This window comes from Numenius arquata, chromosome 4 (assembly GCF_964106895.1).
Source record: "Numenius arquata chromosome 4, bNumArq3.hap1.1, whole genome shotgun sequence".
NCBI classification, from domain to species: Eukaryota; Metazoa; Chordata; class Aves; order Charadriiformes; family Scolopacidae; genus Numenius; species Numenius arquata.
The window spans coordinates 11,006,312-11,024,744 of NC_133579.1; the positions used below are offsets into that span (position 1 = coordinate 11,006,312).

General features: G+C 37.8%; 1 protein-coding gene across 1 annotated transcript in view; it reads right to left on the bottom strand.

The window, feature by feature from the left end:
- RP1 (RP1 axonemal microtubule associated) overlaps nucleotides 1-18,433 on the bottom strand; it is a 173,898-nt gene that overhangs the window by 131,488 nt on the left and 23,977 nt on the right. The window contains exons 6-16 of the mRNA XM_074146784.1: nucleotides 16,106-16,257; nucleotides 15,453-15,531; nucleotides 14,003-14,078; nucleotides 12,389-12,465; nucleotides 12,255-12,286; nucleotides 11,985-12,114; nucleotides 9,045-9,148; nucleotides 6,897-7,070; nucleotides 5,623-5,835; nucleotides 4,385-4,562; nucleotides 2,599-2,730 (exon numbers count right to left, since the gene is read on the bottom strand). Coding sequence (XP_074002885.1) covers nucleotides 2,599-2,730; nucleotides 4,385-4,562; nucleotides 5,623-5,835; nucleotides 6,897-7,070; nucleotides 9,045-9,148; nucleotides 11,985-12,114; nucleotides 12,255-12,286; nucleotides 12,389-12,465; nucleotides 14,003-14,078; nucleotides 15,453-15,531; nucleotides 16,106-16,257 — 1,347 coding nt within the window. The remainder of the gene's footprint in view (nucleotides 1-2,598; nucleotides 2,731-4,384; nucleotides 4,563-5,622; nucleotides 5,836-6,896; nucleotides 7,071-9,044; nucleotides 9,149-11,984; nucleotides 12,115-12,254; nucleotides 12,287-12,388; nucleotides 12,466-14,002; nucleotides 14,079-15,452; nucleotides 15,532-16,105; nucleotides 16,258-18,433) is intronic.

The following is an 18,433-nucleotide window of genomic DNA, read 5'->3' on the forward strand; positions in this document are numbered from 1 at the left end:
AAAAATTAATAGTAACTACCAGTATTCCAGACATACAGGAAAGGAGCATGGAGGGTATAGAAATTATTTCTCAGAGGTACAGTTTGTTAATACCAAACCACAAAGATGTTCTCAACATCACAGACTGCATTCATGTCATAGAAGCCAATGACATCTGTCCCCTTGCTTTCACTGGCACACACAAGCATGTTCTCGCCATTGAAATTTAAACATTATTTGAGAAACACAGGAGGAAGCAAAGAGGAAATCCCCAGTACCAAGTCGTTCAGGAAATCCCGTAAGTTTCTTGCACACTCACTGGTTGATACATAACATGACAAGTCTATACTTTCAGTTGGGCTGTTGATTTGGGCTTGCTTTTGGTAACAGAACAGTAAAACAGGTAACAGAAGAGTAAAAAGGGCTTCAAAAAAAAAAACCCACAATTTTTGGTTTGAGTTTTTAGTGTCTTCTGCTTCAACTCCTTTATCTCTAGACTTTATGGTTGTCTAACCATACATATATTATTTCCCTTCTCTTTTGGGCAGCACATTTGATCAGTCTTGAGTCTATAACGTGGTGTCTTGCATGCATTTTAGCTGACTTGTCTCTGACACTCACTCTAATATCTCCATCCTGTGAGCTGTTAAGTAGGAGCTGGGACCTGCCATCATCCTTGTACAGTGAAAGAAGTTCCCTGAGGAACAGAGAACTTGCACTGCAACAGGAGAAGCCCCAGCTACTGTAGCACAGTTTTCAGCTTAATTAATCCTAAACCAATTATTATTTGTGAAAACAACAACCCAAACACAGCTAACAGTTAGCAAACACAGACATAAATAAAGACGGCCTGGTCAGCCTAAGGGTTGATCTGCTCTGAAAGCGGATGCTAAGCGTACTGCTGGACTGTACACTCAATACCAACATCACCCTTTTTCAACTGTCAACTGGGAGTGGAAAAAGCAAATGAGTACTTAATGAATATCACTTGAAAAATTAAGGCTCGCCTCTACATGTGAAAAGTCAATTACCTTTAAAGTATTCTAAGTAAAAATGTCTTACTAAAAATGAGCATTTTCTTTGAAGGGCAGAGTAACTTTGATATTTCTATTCATTTTGCATAAGCAGAGTCCACTTTTATGAACATCAGAAATATTTCTTATAAAGTGCTATAGACTCCATGTAACCAATTTCACGGCAGATATTGCTTCTATAAAAGGATCCTTTGTATCCAGCCCTAAAAACATCCAGCTTCTTTAAAAACAGGTTTGATGGCTTGTGTATTGTTGCTGTGGGTTTCAAACAGCGTATCTCCCAGTTGCTGACAACCCACAAGACTTTGGGAACTTTTTGTGACATAATGATACAACATGAAGTCTGATAGATTAGAAACAGAAAGTGGGTGTTTTGAGCTAAGAATGGAAAAACATTGCCAGAGACAATTAACAGTAATTAATAATAATCCACACCTATTCTTTGAATTTAACCAGGATACTTTGGTTCAACTGAATTTATTTACAATCCTTCCTGATACGTCACATTATACCCTAAGAACGACTGTGCTATATTTGGTGTCTTGTCCTCACTGCCAGACTTTTCATGTACACTTTGAAATAGCAGTCTGAGGCCCAAGGTAATCACCAAGACAGTGGCCCACCTGAATTATTTGCTACGTGAATGCCTCTGGGACTCCCTCTAGCCGACTAAGCATGTCTCCCATAGTGGAAGCTCTAATATAGTCTTGTCTTTAAAGCTCACTCAAGGTAACAAATATTTTTTTGACCACAAGAATGTGTCTCCATGTTCTGCGTGGAACTCAGTAGTTTCCATTTATCCCATCTGCTTCTCAGGGCAACGTAACACAATTCAGGCTGTGCAGACAGCGTCCTTGGGTACGTTGAAATTAAAGAGAGCCAGGAAGCAAACATGATCATCCCCACTCCATAAAAGATGTATCATTCCCTGTTTTGAGTTCCTTAGTAACACCTTATTTGGTTCCTATGATGATGAATATTCCTTTAAGGTTTTTGAATTGGGGAAATCATTGTCTTAGACCATTTCTGCAACTTCTGTAGCTAAAGAAGTAGTTAGTTGTTTATTTTAGTAAAATATATTTGGTAGACTATCACTTCAGAAGCACAACCAGAATATTGTTGGTCTATTCGTACCTACCTAAACATAGGTAATAAAGCTGGCATGCAGTAAACCAAAACCTTACTCTTTCCAAACCCAGTGAATCATAAAGCGGAAAATATAAGTGTGAGAGAGAGCATAAATGAGAAACATTCCATTACTTTTAGTGAGCTTTGGATTGGGCTCTGTATTGTCTCAATCTCAATTTCCACAGAAATAGTCCTTATGAGTTACTTTTTAAAGAAAAAGTTATGTGAAATTATTCACTAGTTACATGCTGAAGGTTGTCTTATCAATAAACCACATTCCAATTCCCTTTTAAAAACAATAACTGGTAATATGGTTTATGTTGCATGAATGCATGCATAAGTCAATGGTCTAGAAAAGCTATTCATTGCCCTTCCTGAGGTAAGTCACTGCAAACATGCATGGAGGGCAGACATAACACAATGCTATATCACAACTAGTTTGTAAACCATTGCTTACTTGAGGGTGGAAAAGTTGAAAGGCTTTGAGATACTGGCTTCTGGGCCTTTGCTGGTTGGAGTTGAGATTCTCTGAACTCTTTCTTCTCTTGATTGGGTGCTGCAGATGTTCCCATAGGCTCCTCCCGGCCAACTAAAGCAATGAAATGTAAATTCTGTCACTAGTTACAATTTTTTTTCTTGCTCAGAAGCTTCACACATGTTCCGTGACAAACACTAATAACAGACCTCACAACTGTTCAACACAGTGGACACCAAAATCTTTTCTCTATGTGTTGCACAGCCAGTAGCTATTATTAGCTTTCATTGTTAGTAGCATGCCACAAAAAGTGGGAAAAGTCTGGCATACCAATAAAAGTCCATTTACTGCTTTGAAACAGTAATCAAAAAAAAATTAAACATCAATTTAACATTGATGTACGAATAAAATGACCTGGTAAAATATAGTTTTCCCCAAGATAAGCTTCTCCACCCCCCTGATGTTTCCTTTCTTAAGAGTGGGAATGCTGAAATGAAAACTGCTAGAGGCCATTTCTGATAATATGAAGTGGCAGACAGTCTTGGTCGCTCTCATAGAAAATATTAGTTCCTTTTATCTCCTTTTTACTGAGTGACAAGGATTCAGGAGAACTCAAGCCTGTAATGAAGTAACATTTAGCTTTATTTTAATGGCATCAGTAAGCCCTGCTTTGTTGAGAATTTCCATTGAAAACCCCACTCTTCCAAAAAGTAACAAGTGAAAATACTTTCCTCATTTCTACAAGGACACAGTGACCGAAATATTCTTGTCACCTTGTAGCAAGGAGGGACTGAATGGCAGGGATGCCATTACAGTGACTTTCATAATGCTTCTGTATGTCTCGGTCACAATATACCTAGAACAATTAATAATAAGACTGATTGTATGCTTTGATACTTTCCCTTTGCTGGTCAAAGCATTCAAGATGACCCTGTTCTGCTTGTGCCTGGCGAAAATCTGACTGAATTTTCAATTTCAAACTGATTGCCAGTTTAGCATTTTTATGAGATGCTTCATTTCTTGATCTCTGAGACTATGACCACCAGATAAGAATACAAGCACTGTAATTCCACTGTTTTCTGCAGTTATAATCCAAGACAGCTGGCTATGTTTGGTAACCAATTGGTCACTAAATTAAAAACTTCATTCTCCTGAAGGAGAACAGACAAGCAGAAAATCCAGTGATGGTGATCCAGAGCGTGCCGAGAACTGAGTCCTGGCTAGTTGACTAGGTCAGCTCCCCAGCTTTCTGACTGCAATAGCTCTCAAGACTCACATAATCAATATACTAGTGAGGGAAGTACAATGTATTTCTCACCCTTAAAAAAAGAAACTGAACACTGCCAAGCAGGCCCTCTCTAAAGTCTACTACTTCCCCTATAAAATCAGGAAAGACTGTGGTGTATCTGACAGCAGATAACATCTCTTAGGCTTCCCTAATCTGTGGCCAGAATGGGGACTAGACCCAGGAAGTCAACTCCATCTCAAATTGTTACCTGTTTCGATTCTTATGCTCAAATGTTTATCTGTTCAGTAAAAAAAAGATTTCTTCTGGATCATTTAGAAAGAAATGAAGAAAAATTAACTAGTTACATAGGAGAAATTAAGTGTGGGCACAATAAACTTTCACGTTTTAAATTACTGAAACACAACAAAAGAAATTATGTCAATCTCACTTTTACAATTTTGCTTTGAATTTGTAATTCAGAAATACTAATCACTAAATCAAACTGTCAAATATTACAAATATTACAAAGAGATTACATACATTTGATGACCTGTGGGTAGAAAAAAATATTTCTCTCTCCAGTGTTAATTACTGGCTTAGTCTGGCCATCCGGCAGGAGACCAACATATATCCCTTTATTTCGCACTGATTCTAGGCTTACAGATCCAGTTTCAAAATTCTTCTTAATTTTAAAGTGACAGTATTCATCACCTGTGCCCTAGAAAATTGAAAACAGAAACGTGAATTCAACAATTGAATTGATGTAGCTAGGCATATTGGATGTTTCTTAACACTTAAATATTACTAACTTCTAATAACATTTCAGATTAACGTCAGGTTCTTCACAATGTCCTACATTATTACACACACATTATATATACATATCTTGGCCTTGCTTATTCCTTTGTGAACAGAAAGATCAACCACATAATTTGAATAAGTGAAATATTGCATATGAAAGCATCCTGATTTCTGTTAGGATTTAGGCAAAGTCTAGGATATATTCAAAGGAACTTCCCACTTAATCATCTTAATTATTCATTACTGGGTTTTATCATCAATTTATTTAGACTCAGTACCACTTTAAACCCCTGAACATGTTTGTGCTCTGCCACATTCAAAACAATTATATCAGTTTGTATCAGCAAACAGACATAGGATTAGTAAACACTGAGTCTAAATGAGCAAATACAAATTCATTCTCTTTTTTGCTCTCCAATATAAATTTGCAATAGCTAAACTCTTAGCAGGTAAAGAATATTATAGGTCCAAAAACCAGAATATTTCACCATCCCCCACACCTAGTTTTATTATTAAATATAAAGGCTACTGGTGAGGTATTTCAAGAACAAACTCTATACAGTTGCCTGATGAAGAAAAAAAGTCTTCAGACAAACCAGAATCATTTGTAAAAGCTAGGATACCAATGTCACTTCAACATCTTCCAAACTCACACCAGTGGTTGTTTAATAAAAATCAAATTAACACAACAAAATCTTGACAGTCATCAGCTATGTAGCAACAAATAAATTTTAACTACATCTGCATCCTCAACATATAATCAGATCTTTACAATCGAGTGCCAAATAGACATGACAGCTTCTCTTGAGATAGTTTTCTATCTTTCCTTAAGCAAATGAAGGAAAAGATCTGAAAATCTTTAAATCTCAACAATGTTTTATCCCATTTTTATCCAAGCAAATAAAAAATATTCTCTGCTATCACTGACAATTTACTCAAGCTATCTACAGAGGGAAATACAAACAAGAACTGCTTACTGTTCCATTGCACTGGTCATCTTTGATCTTCAGATACATTCTTGGGTTTCTCACACTTTCAAACATGCAGACCCCAGAGGCAATTTTATGCACCTTCCAGTAGGATTCCTCCTGCTGCTGACCTGCTCCACTGCAGCTCCCATCAGGTCTAAGGAACAGAGCCTGGCAGAGGCTTGTGTTGAGCAGAATGATGGCACCATGGTGAAACACACCCTTCAGATCAGAGACAAGAAGTCCTCTGTGAATAGCACAGCTTTTCTCCATATTAAACTTTGATATTTATATGACAGGATCACAGAATGATACGGGGTTGGAAGGGACCTCTGGACATCATCTAGTCCAACCCCCCTGCCAAAACAGGTCCACCCAGAGCAGGTTGCACAGGAACTTGTCCAGGTGGGTTTTGAATATCTCCAGAGAAGGAGACTCCACCACCTCCCTGGGCAGCCTGTTCCAGTGCTCTGCCACCCTCAAAGTAAAGAAGTTTCTACTCATGTTTAGGTGGAACTTCCTACGTTCAAGTTTGTACCCGTTTCCTTTTGTCCTGTCACTGGGCACCACTGAAAAATGACTGGCCCCATCCTCTTGACACCCACCCTTTAAGTATTTATAAGCATTGATAAGATGCCCCCTTAGTCTTCTCTTCTCCAGACTAAAAAGACTCAAGTCCCTCTGCCTTTTCTCATAAGAGAGATGTTCTAGTCCCCTAATCATCAGATTGTTCATACTGATTTATTTTAAGCACTTATTAAGGCATTTCCATGTATAAAATGTATAATGAATAAGTCCCAAGTAATTCAAGGATACCTCCAGCCTTTGAATATTGGCTGCTTTCTGTGAAAACACTAACTTGGAGAGTGGAAATCCTTCCTGACTCTGCAACTTTCCTGCTTTTTATTGTTCAGCAGCACAGCATCCAGAGCACAAGGAGCCTGGCAAGTTAAGGAACTACTTCTACTTAATTTGAAAAGAATTTTCCACGCAGCTCTCCTGGATGTACCTACCTTTCTGCTTTTCGAAGGTTTACTAAAAAGTCTAGGGATGCACCTTTCCTGTGTAACGACCCACTATTTGCATGTACCAGCTGCAGTATCAGCATCGCTGGCCCCAAAACTTCTCAAGTGATGCCTACCTGTTAAACTGTAGTTTAGCTCCACCTGGTGGAATAGGATCTCTCCTTTAGCTTGCAATCCTCTGACATTGGATTAGACACAACCTCCTTTCTAACAGTAAGTTTTAGAAGAGTCGTCTTAATTTCCCTCTGCCCACCTTACCTTAACATGCACAACAAATTCTTTGGAAAGCCCAGCATATCCTGTTGTGTCATCAGCTACTTTGCCTTGAAGATTGAACGTGACAGTGTGACCTGGGTTCCTGGCTGATTCAAGAATGGCACAACCATTTGGCTGAAGGTGAACACAGAGTTCACAGCAAGTCTTGTATTTGCTCTAACAAAATCAAAGTAGGAATAGTAAATTATTCTACTAGATATGGCAAAATCCAGAACCGAGAGTATCACAATATAGTTTGTGTTGTTCAAGTTTCTACAATATTACCAGTCTAGCATGAAAATATCTTTATATTTTTCAGATTTGTAGTCCTGATACCAAAGTCGTTAAAATTGTGAACTCTGGAATTTCAAACACAGAAACGGTTCATCTTAAGATGACAAAGATCTGAAGATACCATGAAAGCTACCTGAGGTCCCTCAGTTGTCGAGAGAGTTGGAGTCTCTCTCAGCAAAGAAAGCTGGAACATAAAATTGATGTAGACAGAAATGAACTACAGCAACTCTCTGCTACCAGCCCTCCTTCATTTGCCTCAGTGTTTCTCCTCACTCATTTATACCATTCCCACAGAAAACTCTTAAGTCTGAGTAAACTCAGAAGTTTTACATGAAAGAGTGAAGCAACACACTACTCATGCTGGTCTGTTCAGGTTTGCAGACCATGTGATCCCGTTGTGTAAAAGAAAGAATATACAATATATGTGTTTAAATAGTTTATCAACTGCATCATCATTCTCATATTTAAATAAAACTACTTTTAGTAAATGTAAAATGGTAATAATCAGCCCAATAATTTAAAAGACTTCTTGCTTATATCATCTAACATTACTTCAACATTTTTAAGACTTCAAAGAAACAATATTTCTAGGGAAAATTTTCATTTCCATGGCACTACTTTCGGAGAAAAAAGCTTCATCCTCAAAAAAACCCTATCAGATTTAATACACTTTAAAAAGTAAAGGACTGGATTTTATAAGTGGTTGTGAAACAAGTGAGCCAGCATGTCCTCAAAATGTAATTAAGTATGTATCATAAGGTCAATTGCAATTTTTGTACTGCCATATTGTTTTACATTTACCTATCTTCATTCCAAGGACCTCAAAAAGTTTTAAATTACATTTTTTTCACATTCCCTGGAGAAAGGAACATCTTGCACAAGTAAAATTAAGAAAATTGAGACCCAGATTTCCTTCTGTAGGTCGCTCAAACTCATAAAGCATGTCAGTGGCAAAGCAGAAAAGAGAAAGTTCAAATTTAAGTATCCAGTTAATAATCTCTCTGTATTATGACATACTGCAATGTGACAGACTGGAAGGGGTTCCTTGTGTCAGAATTACACTAATGAACATGAACACGAGAAAGTCCTGCAAGGAGGTCTGACAGTTTGCCTGGCAGCCTCATCACGCTATCCGCGTGGAGAGCCCTAACTCTACTGAGAGCACTCTACTCCTGCTAATGCCAAGGCACATCATGTACGAAGGGAATGGGACTAGCTTTGACTACGAGATTATTCACTGAATAAATAAAGGGAAGAACTCAAGAAAGTGAAAGGGAAACAGCTTCTTCCCCCATCAGTAGAACAGTTTCAGCAGAAAGAACTAAATTCTACAACTCCATTTGCCTGCTTGTACGCTGCAAGCGCTGAGAAAGGCAGGCAATAGAAAGACTTTGAAGATGGGATAGAGCAAATCAAAACGGATCAAAACAAATCTGGAATTTCGGTAGGCTTATGACAGGCATGTTACTTAGGAAAAGACAAAAAGGAAAAATGGGCATTTAAATCAATCCTTGGAATTTATACTTATGCAAAAAGAGGAATTATTAGGACATTCCAGGTACCTTTTCAGCATGTGACAAGCTGATATAAATTACAGCTTGGAATGGCCTGGTGTTCCTGCATCAAAACTTTTAGTCCATTGAAAATCCAACCAAAGAGTAAAAAGTAAACTGTGAGAAAACAGAGTCCTACGTCTAAATTTGCCTATTCATTGGCAATTTCCTGGGTTCAGTTCTGTAATTCTTAGCTCCTTATCTGACTGGAAGCACAATTGTTTATTAGACAGATTAAAAACTGCATTATTTTTAATCAATGAAATGTATTTATGAAGCAGAAATCAGTAACAGCATTTCCTACCTTTCCAATTACATGGCCATTGACAAGAGCAAGAGCAAGATGTGGTATCTGATGACTGCTGAATATACATATATTTCTCTTTTTGACATTTACATCAAAAAGACCTAAGAGTTAAATGAAAAAAGTGTTAGAAGTATGAAAGTATGTTAATTTCTATTTGCATTTAATTACTATTGATGATTTATCGTTTTCAAGGGAAAAGAATGAATTAATTGTTTAACTCGACAATTTGACCTCTCTGATCAATGAATCCCCTCATTCCTTCAGGAAAGGGCATCTACAGACTACTGTCTACTTCACCACCTTGAGGAGAAAAACCCTGAGAGATAATGATAAGGCACACAAATTTATTTTTATCAGCATATGTTTTTTAAAAAAATCCATAAAATGGAGCTGACTCCAGTGTAATGAACTGAAATTCATTACTGAATTTACATGATTTACAGATCAGGTAGGGAACATAAAGCTCTCGGGTAGGAAAAGAGAATTCATTTTTCTCTGTATCCATATTAGAATTCGTAAAGCAAATTTTGCAGCATAGCTCATGGCTTCTAAAATTTTAGATCTGGCCAATTTTCAAAAAAATTGCCTCTTATAGCTACAACCTAACGATGAAAGCTAAAGCACTGCTATTTTTATTGTTCCCAGCAGCAACAGCTGATTTTTTAAATGACTGTTCTACCAGTACATTATGTTGCCTATTTGTAAGACACAACTGTTTCTGGAGGACTCCTGTGCTGTCCATAACGTAAGATTTTCCGAGTGTCATTGGGACCATGAGAATTAAACAGCCAAGGATCATTGCGCCCATCAGCATGACACCACAAATCATAAGATACAGATGGAGTTTCCAGTCCCTGGGACAAGATATGGAGGGCACATAATTGTCACAGTGGGACTCTACTTTTGGATAGAGATAAAGCTTCCTGAGAAATTATGATCTGATGTAATTTGCCATCATCACTTTGAAGGCCTTTGAATTCTATCAAATGAAGACAAATAAACAGTTCTACCAGTATCTGAAAAGCAGAGTTTTCTGTTAGGAAAGACAGGTAGATAATTCATGCAGAGGACTTTATTCCAAAGCCCACAAAAGGAAGCAGGGCCCCTAAATGAAAATTTAAACAACAGTCAGCACTCCCAGACTTTGGTTGCACATGGCTATTCTAGACAGTGTGTAAATTAATGCACTTATAAGTAAAACAAACAAATCTGAAAGAAGTTAAGGGAGAAAGACATTGTTCTGAAGGCGGAAGAGTTGCATGACAAGTGTCTCTGTTCGTTTTGTGCTTGTGTTTGTTTCGTACTCTGAACTACTGAAAAAATGTGATTATTCCTGTGTCACTGCCTCTGTTCCTCTGATATCAGGGCAACTTTCTCATATTGTTCAGAAAAATCAAGCTCTTATGATTACTGCTTTAAGTCTTTAGTATCACTAAATCCTTGGGAGGTTGCAGATCACACTACTTATTTTTCTGACTTCCAATCTAAATTAATTAACAGCCAATTTATACCAATTTTGCTTTGGTCTTTCTTTCTAATAAATTTAATTATAGTTATCATCTTTAACTCCTGATATTTAGTAGTTGTGCATCAGATACCATTATACACATTACTCATTTAAAACTGTGGAGATAACACTCATCTGAATTTCACATCTAGCATGTAAAAATGTACCGGAAGGGTACAGAATGCAATAAAAATATCACGTTTGTGTCTCAAAAATACCATTAGAAATGCATTAATTTATAGAAAGGAAAGTGCATCTAGATGAAAATCAGGAAACAGTCTGCAGTATGAACTTGAATTCTGCATGTTGGAAGATTATGAACTCTGTGGTGTCTAAATGATCCGAGTTGTCTAAATCAAATCAGATACAATCCATCAATTGATGACACAGCATTAAAAATCAGTAAAGATGTGCTTACTGCATCAGCGCAGATCAGAAACCTAATTCCTACAAGCAGGTAGTTTGGTCTGTCACCAAGTAATTCACAGTTTGTGATCCTAAATGGATCTCCTTGAAGGAAGGACACTACTGTGCTGTGCAGCTGCTTTCAGGCACTTAGGACCTAAAGCCGTAGACAGGAGACTTGAGTTCCCCAGTGTCTGAGTCACCAAATACTTTGAACTCAAGGACCAAAACTGCTAACTAATAAGAGCAGCTTTGGTAAAACAGAGTAAGATCCACTTTCAATGTTTGTAATCTGTTCTTCCATACTATATATTTGAGTTTTCTGGTGCAGCTTTTCCCGGGTGCTTTTATAGGCTGTGCTAAGGAGTATTGATTGCACTGCTCTCCACGCACTCTCAGGTGTGTCCTGAAAGATTCTGTTCTAGCACTACCAAAAAGATGTGTGTAAGGTCCCGGGGAAGAGGTCAGAAAGGCTGAGCAGCTCCATCAATACAAAGGTAACAAAACTATATGTGCCTAATATGATATGTACTATAGTTAAGTGTTAGTAACACAGGAGGATGGAAGCTGATAAAGAGGAGGAACTGGAAGAGTGCCATTAAAATCAATGACAAGGATGGAACAAAATAAATTTTATATAGATATATGTACACACACACTCCCTATTAATGACCTATTGGAAATTGGAACTTGTTGCCTTAGACGGATCTAGTTACAAAAGACTATAGCTGTCCCTGCCATGGCATTTCCATGGGTACACTAAACTGCAGATGGCAAGAAGTTTCTTTTTGGTGAGGGAAAGCCAGGGATAAGATACCACATGAGGTTTTTTGCATGCTACATATGTAAAACAAGCATAATTGCTGAGTTCTTATAGCCATTAATACATGTAAATATTTTAAGTAAGGAAAACGTTTGTTACAATTATCTACACCATTAAAAGAAACTATATGACATCACAGTGAACTATAAAGTCCTCCTTTCTCATATCTTTTACGCATACATCCACATGAAAAATACTTTACCATATTTGTTTTTCTTGTCACCCAGAGCATCGACTCTGCTGTCTGGACTGAGGCAAATGAAGCCATGGGTAAGCCTGTTGTAAAACTGAAGTGTATTGCCTTTCCGAAATTTCCACTTTTCGGCAGCCCACTAGTTTTGTCAAAAACAAGCAGAAAAGACTTATGAGAAGATGATACACAGGAATTTGGCATACATGAGAACAACTGACCTGATTTCACTCAAAGCATAATTTGAATGGTTTAAATAAAAATGTAAAGGTACATTCTTACTATTTTTTCTCTCTTGAGTTCCAGCTCTTGTCCTGTACAGATAAAAACCATGCAATTAGTTCACAGAGCATCCTCATTCCATTTGACACAGTGGCAGTGAGGCTGGGTTCTCCTCCCTGCCAATTTTCACTTACTTCCTGGAAACGTGCTGGTATCTGTCACAGTCAGTTCTCTAGCGATATTGCCGTCGTCCTGCCCCTGGTCCAGCCACCTGAAAACCAGAACCTTGATTGGCAGCCCCCACAATACTGTATACACAGCACTTGCTTACTGGTACTTCCTGTTCTATTTATTAAAGTCTCGAGGCTGAGAAACAGCAATACAAAAATCCAGGTTTAGTGAAAAGAGACTGACTTTGGCAAAAATGGTTTTGTTTGTTCTTGATGAAACTTATAAATGCATGCTTTGCTGGTCTGAGGTACAAGGGCTAAGCCAATTATTACAAATCACAGAATTCATATCGATCCCAGATCAATAGCAAAAGGTACAGTGGTCATATTGTTTGCTCCTCTTGTCTGCAAGAAGGCTACAGCAGGAAGCAAATCATTCCATGCCCTGAAAATCCCTATTCAGGGAGCTAAATCCAGCACAGGCAATAATTTTACCATGTCTGATCTATACTTTTACAACGCCATTGTACCTGCTTCGCAACTACTTACATAAGCTAAGTCTAACTCCATTTGAGTCAAAAGGATTCACACACTGTGGGAGCAAGATCAGCAAGCACAGCATCGGGCTCTAACAATAACTAGCACATACCCTGTATTTTTCTGCCTGAAATGGATTTGAACTCTCCCTAAATTATGTATGAAGCTAGCATTATAGATCTCTTCATAGCAGTTCATCTCATCTAGAATACAGAATCAAAATTAGGTCAGGGAAAGATGAGGTGCTGTATCTGATAGGCAGAAAGCCCTTACTCACACATAAATCAGTTTCAGTGTGCACATCGCTCACTCCGAGCTGTCTCAGGCAGTTATTTATTCACTCAGAGAAGTGAGAGGAGGAAATAGAATCGAGGTGCCACTGGCAAGCTGCAGCTAGATTCATACGTGACTGGACTTCACCATTCCTAATATTTGCACTGATATTTATCAATTATAATTTTTCCGTAAGGGGTTGAGAATTAATCAGGCGTAGATAAAATTAGAAATGAGCTGTAGAACAGAAGATTTAGAGCAGCAGCATCTGCAGGGGGAAAAGGCAAGGAAGTTAGGATTGCCTCAAATTATGTTGCAGCTCAGTGACAGGCTGCAAGGCAAATGAGAAAAAGAGATGTGGTCAGATAGCTGCATTTGTGATAGCCATTTCACAACATCTTAAAGTCTGATCCTGAACTCATTGAACCCCATATTAATCTCCATACTAACGTCAATAAAGTGGGATCAGGCTGGTAGACAGACAGCAACCCACTCTTCGGAAAAGCCTTGCATCACATGACATGGAAGAATAGATGGACCTGCTGGTATCGGAACAGAGGTGTTGGATATGGGGATCGTGTCAAAAAGCACATCTCGAATAGTTCACAAGGTGCAAGGATGGAAAGTTCCCAGGCAGAACTTTTTATTGCTTCTTCATTAGCTCAAATGCACCAGAGGTTTGGGCCAGGTACAACTCAGATCTATAGAGAGAATCAGACCATTTCAGCTCACTTTAAGAAACATATATTTCCCTTGACAGGACATTTCAGAAGAAAAGCTATCATGAATTACAAATTTATTAAAAATCTAACGCAATGGAACACTAACCTGTGACAAAGAAAAGTATAATCCAAATCTGTTATTGGATCCTTGATAACAACTTTGTCCAGAAACCAGCCGTTTCCTTAGAATAAATTAAAAAAAAAAAAATTTAGTTCATGACAGGCAGATTTAACGAAGTCTGGCTTCCTATGGCCTCCTCTCTTCTACTGGAGCTGCAAGATCTGCAGGTCCATTGGCAGATTGCTGAAGTCAGGGCTGCCCTGATGGCTAGAGAGAAGACAGTACCTTAGGGCTGTGACGGCCCTAAGTGCTGCTTGTCCCCCCGCCTTATTTAACATAGTCATCGTATGAGACTTATTTGTTTTGGCAATCAAAATATCAATAAGATTACATAGCAGCCTAGCATGGCTCAAAATAAGTTGCTATGGTTTCAATATTTAGGCTCAAGAGTTTGAAAAACAGGTCTTGTGACTGAAGGCAGTTGGAGTTTTACTATTAATTGGGTGTCTAAAGACAAGATAGTGTAGCCAAAATCTGTAACTGCATCTTTACAATGTAATTGATAATGCTAATCAACCTAAAATTATAATAGCCCATTTTATCTATAACACAGACTGCACAAGACATATTCAATGACTTATCATGCAGACACTCCCCCTCTTCACAGTTTTTCCACGGGGATTAATCAAAAATGACAGAACAGTAGCAGACAGTGTCACAGAACCAGAATCACAGAATCACACAGGGTTGGAAGGGACCTCTGGACACGATCTAGTCCAACCCCCCTGCCAAAGCAGGTCCATCTAGAGCAGGTCGTGTCCAGGTGGGTTTTGAATGTCTCCAGAGAAGGAGATTCCATCACCCACCTGGGCAGCTTATTCCAGTGCTCTGCCACCCTCAAAGCAAAGAAGTTCCTCCTCATATTTAGATGGAACTTCTTATGTTCAAATTTGTGTCCATTTCCTCTTGTACTGTCCCTGGGCACCACCGAAAAAACACCAGCCCCATGCTCTTGACACCCACCCTTTAAATATTTATAAGCATTGATCAGATGCCTCCTCAGCCTTCTCTTCTCTAGACTAAAAAGACCCAAGTCCCTCAGCCTCTCCTTGTAAGAGAGATGCTCCAGGTCCCTAACCATCTTTGCCCTCTGCTGTAACCTCTCCAGCAGTTCCCTGTCCTTCTTGAACTGGGGAGCCCAGAACTGGACACAGTGCTCCAGATGGGGCCTCACCAGGGCAGAGTAGAGGGAAAGGATAACCTCTCTTGACCTGCTGGTCACACTCTTCCTGATGCAACATAATGGTTGAGAGTATAATGAAAGTGAGCACAAAATATTTGAAATTTGTCATGATAGAATAAGGTAACTGTGTCATTTGAACAGTTTCCTTAGAAGCCTTTGTCTTCCACTTCTAAAATATATTTAGTTTTAGAAATACATATTGAATTTCAAAGACAAGGCAGTATTCAGTGACTAGAGAGAGATATTTCTGACCTGATCCAAGACCATTGTGTCCTATAACAATCTTGTACAAGTGTCCAAGGTGCACAGCTTCCACAGCAAAGATGTCAGTCTGTAATCAATCAACAACGTTTCAGTAAAATCTAAAAGGCAGAGCATTCTTCAGCCATGGAATCCCGAAGACCCGTAAACACATAGAACTCTTCTGTCAAGGTCATCCTTTGAAATATCAACTAATGATAAGGTGAGAACAAACCAAGGACAGATTTCCTGAAATAAAAGAAGTAACTTTGCTAATGGTAGTAATTCTATTCAAATGAATGGAATCGGAGTCAGAGAAGAGAAACCTGCCGAGAGCTGGATTCGCTAAACAATTACAAATTGGAGCAGATTTCAACATTAGAAATGCAGATATAAAATGTAAAGTTTCTTTTTCTTCTCACTTATCAAATCAAATTTTTAGAAGGATTAAAAGTACACAGCTTACCTATTTTATACATTCAAATTCTGTCTTCCAAGAGCAGTGGTATAGCCTTAGAAAGTATTTTTGGCTTAATTACAGAATTTTGGCGAAACACTGAAATGCAGTAATTATCTCTTTTATAATTGCACCTTGTGTCAGATAACCATCCGACTGAGAGAAAAGTCAGCCAAACATATCAGAAAACGCCCTGCCTTTCACTTACTTGCCCTTTTAAAAATTTCTTGGGTTTCTGTGACCTGAGCAGCTGTCTTGATCCTGTATCACCTCTTTCTCCATAGACAGAAATATAGACATCGGCCTCAGTTCCAGCATTCCACAGTTCTCCTGTTGTCACATGCACTTCATAGACAGTCACTGACAATAAAAGATGACAACCTTTCATATCACAAACACAATTATAGTTACAATAACATCTAGCTGTGAATGTGCCTGTAGAGTCCAAATACATCTGTGTCAAGAACAGTTAGAGTATAAAACCTTAAAAAACCTATTCTATTCAATATTAAGTAAAATAATGTGCAAACTTGCTGTGGTGTTACATTTATGATTTTTAACCCAGACTGTCACTCTGGGGAATGCAAACAGAATTGAACTTTATATTCACAACAGTTTGTCTTTGTCCTGCAGCATCATTTGAAATCATCACAAAGCTGAAAAGTAAATTACATAAATCCAAGATTAACCTCACCATGAGCAGTGAGATCAAAACAATAACAAGCAACAGGAGCCACTAACGTTTTGATTGCAGTGGTTAACCAAACAAGCAAAAAATCTAACATCATTGCTTTAGTTTTCTAGGACCTCAGAACTCAGTAAACTGCATTGCTTTATTATTTCACCTATTCATGCAATAGGATAGTATAGGCTTCCTCTATTACATACCATATGGAAATTCTTTAAAGAATTAAGGCTGTACATTTGAGAGAAAAAAACTAGGACATAAATTCAATAAATTGGTTATTTAATTGAAATGGACTATGCAAATAAAATTAAATTTGAGTCAAAAGCCTATGAAACTGGAGTAAAGATTATGATACATAAACATATATCAATAGAAAACTGTGGTCATTAAAATGCAGATGTAGAAACCCCATAAAATTGAGAATTAAGATAAAAGCATACAAGTATAACCTTCAGTAGAAACATGGGAAAGGCAAAATTTACACCAGCATACCATAATAATAATTTGTTAGGCAAAGTGAGGTACAGAGCGAATGAAACGGGGAGAGAAACCTCATTTTCTGGCACACAAGCTCTTCTAGGTGTAGGTGTCCTTGTGCTTGTTTGTCTTGCAAGTAGAAAAGACTTTCTGGACCACCAGATCCAGAACAACATCAACATTATCACCATTCAATTATTAGTTTCCTTTTGAAATATGTTATGAAGCTTGACTGCAGTCATCTGAAGGAGGTTGCTCCCACACTTTCACTCTTCTGATGGACAAACATCACCTTTTAATAACCAGTGAGAATTTATTCACGATCAGTCCATATCTGCACTTGTGCTAAGTGGCCGTTCAGTGTTTGCAACTTTTCCTTTGATTTTTTTTTTTTTTTAAATTATTTTCTCACATTTATTTACATGGTATTTGTGTGCAGGTTACTACACAAGTTGCCTTTAAAGAATTTCATTTCAATAATGGTAACAATCTAGCAAAATCAGTAAGCGCTCTGCACAGGTTATTTTAATGTGCCCACACAGAATGCTGTGGATTGTGCTAGTTTGCTTCTAGCATCGGAGCTAATTCATTTTGAGATGATGACTGGGTATCTCTAAACTCCACTGAAGTATTGTACCATAAACATGTTATTAATAAATCCAGGATAGAGGCTTAAAGATAGCTAAATTTAAAATTCAAACAATTTTCACAATTTTTTACACTTCTCTTTACCTCTCATAAGCCTAGGGATCATCCCAGCTTTATAATAAGTATTTATAATTCTTACAGCTTTTATCCTAGGAAATAGTGACTCTCCTTTAGATATTCCATGGAAAAGTGTGCAGAACAGAGATTAAGAGAAGGAACTGTATTTTTTTTACATCTATTTTTGTCTGTAAGTGTAGAGTATTATATTTGTAAATATATCATTCTGAAATTAGAAACTGTAAGGCTTAAGACTATTTACAAAATTTCATTCTTTCCCCTATGTCTATGAATTATGAGAGATAGAAGCAGGAGGGGAAACATCTTTTTTCAGGTCAGCTATTATTTGGACAAAAGCCAGACACATTTAATGCATAGAAGCTTTTGACAGTCTTCAGCAGCATAGTCAAGTACTATTTTTTCCCAGAGTACACCTACCTCAATACTCAAAATGGTTTTCATTTAGCAACTGTTAATTAATACTGTATTTTATCCATGGCATTTACCATATCACCATCTGATCTATTTATTTCCCCAAATTTTTCTTTACAGCACCCACTGAAAAATTTTATGTGGAGACCATGGCAGACAACTCATTTGTCCAGACCAGCAATCTCATGTCTAAGAGCACAACAATCCTCTCTATAACTTCTATTCCCTCCTTCA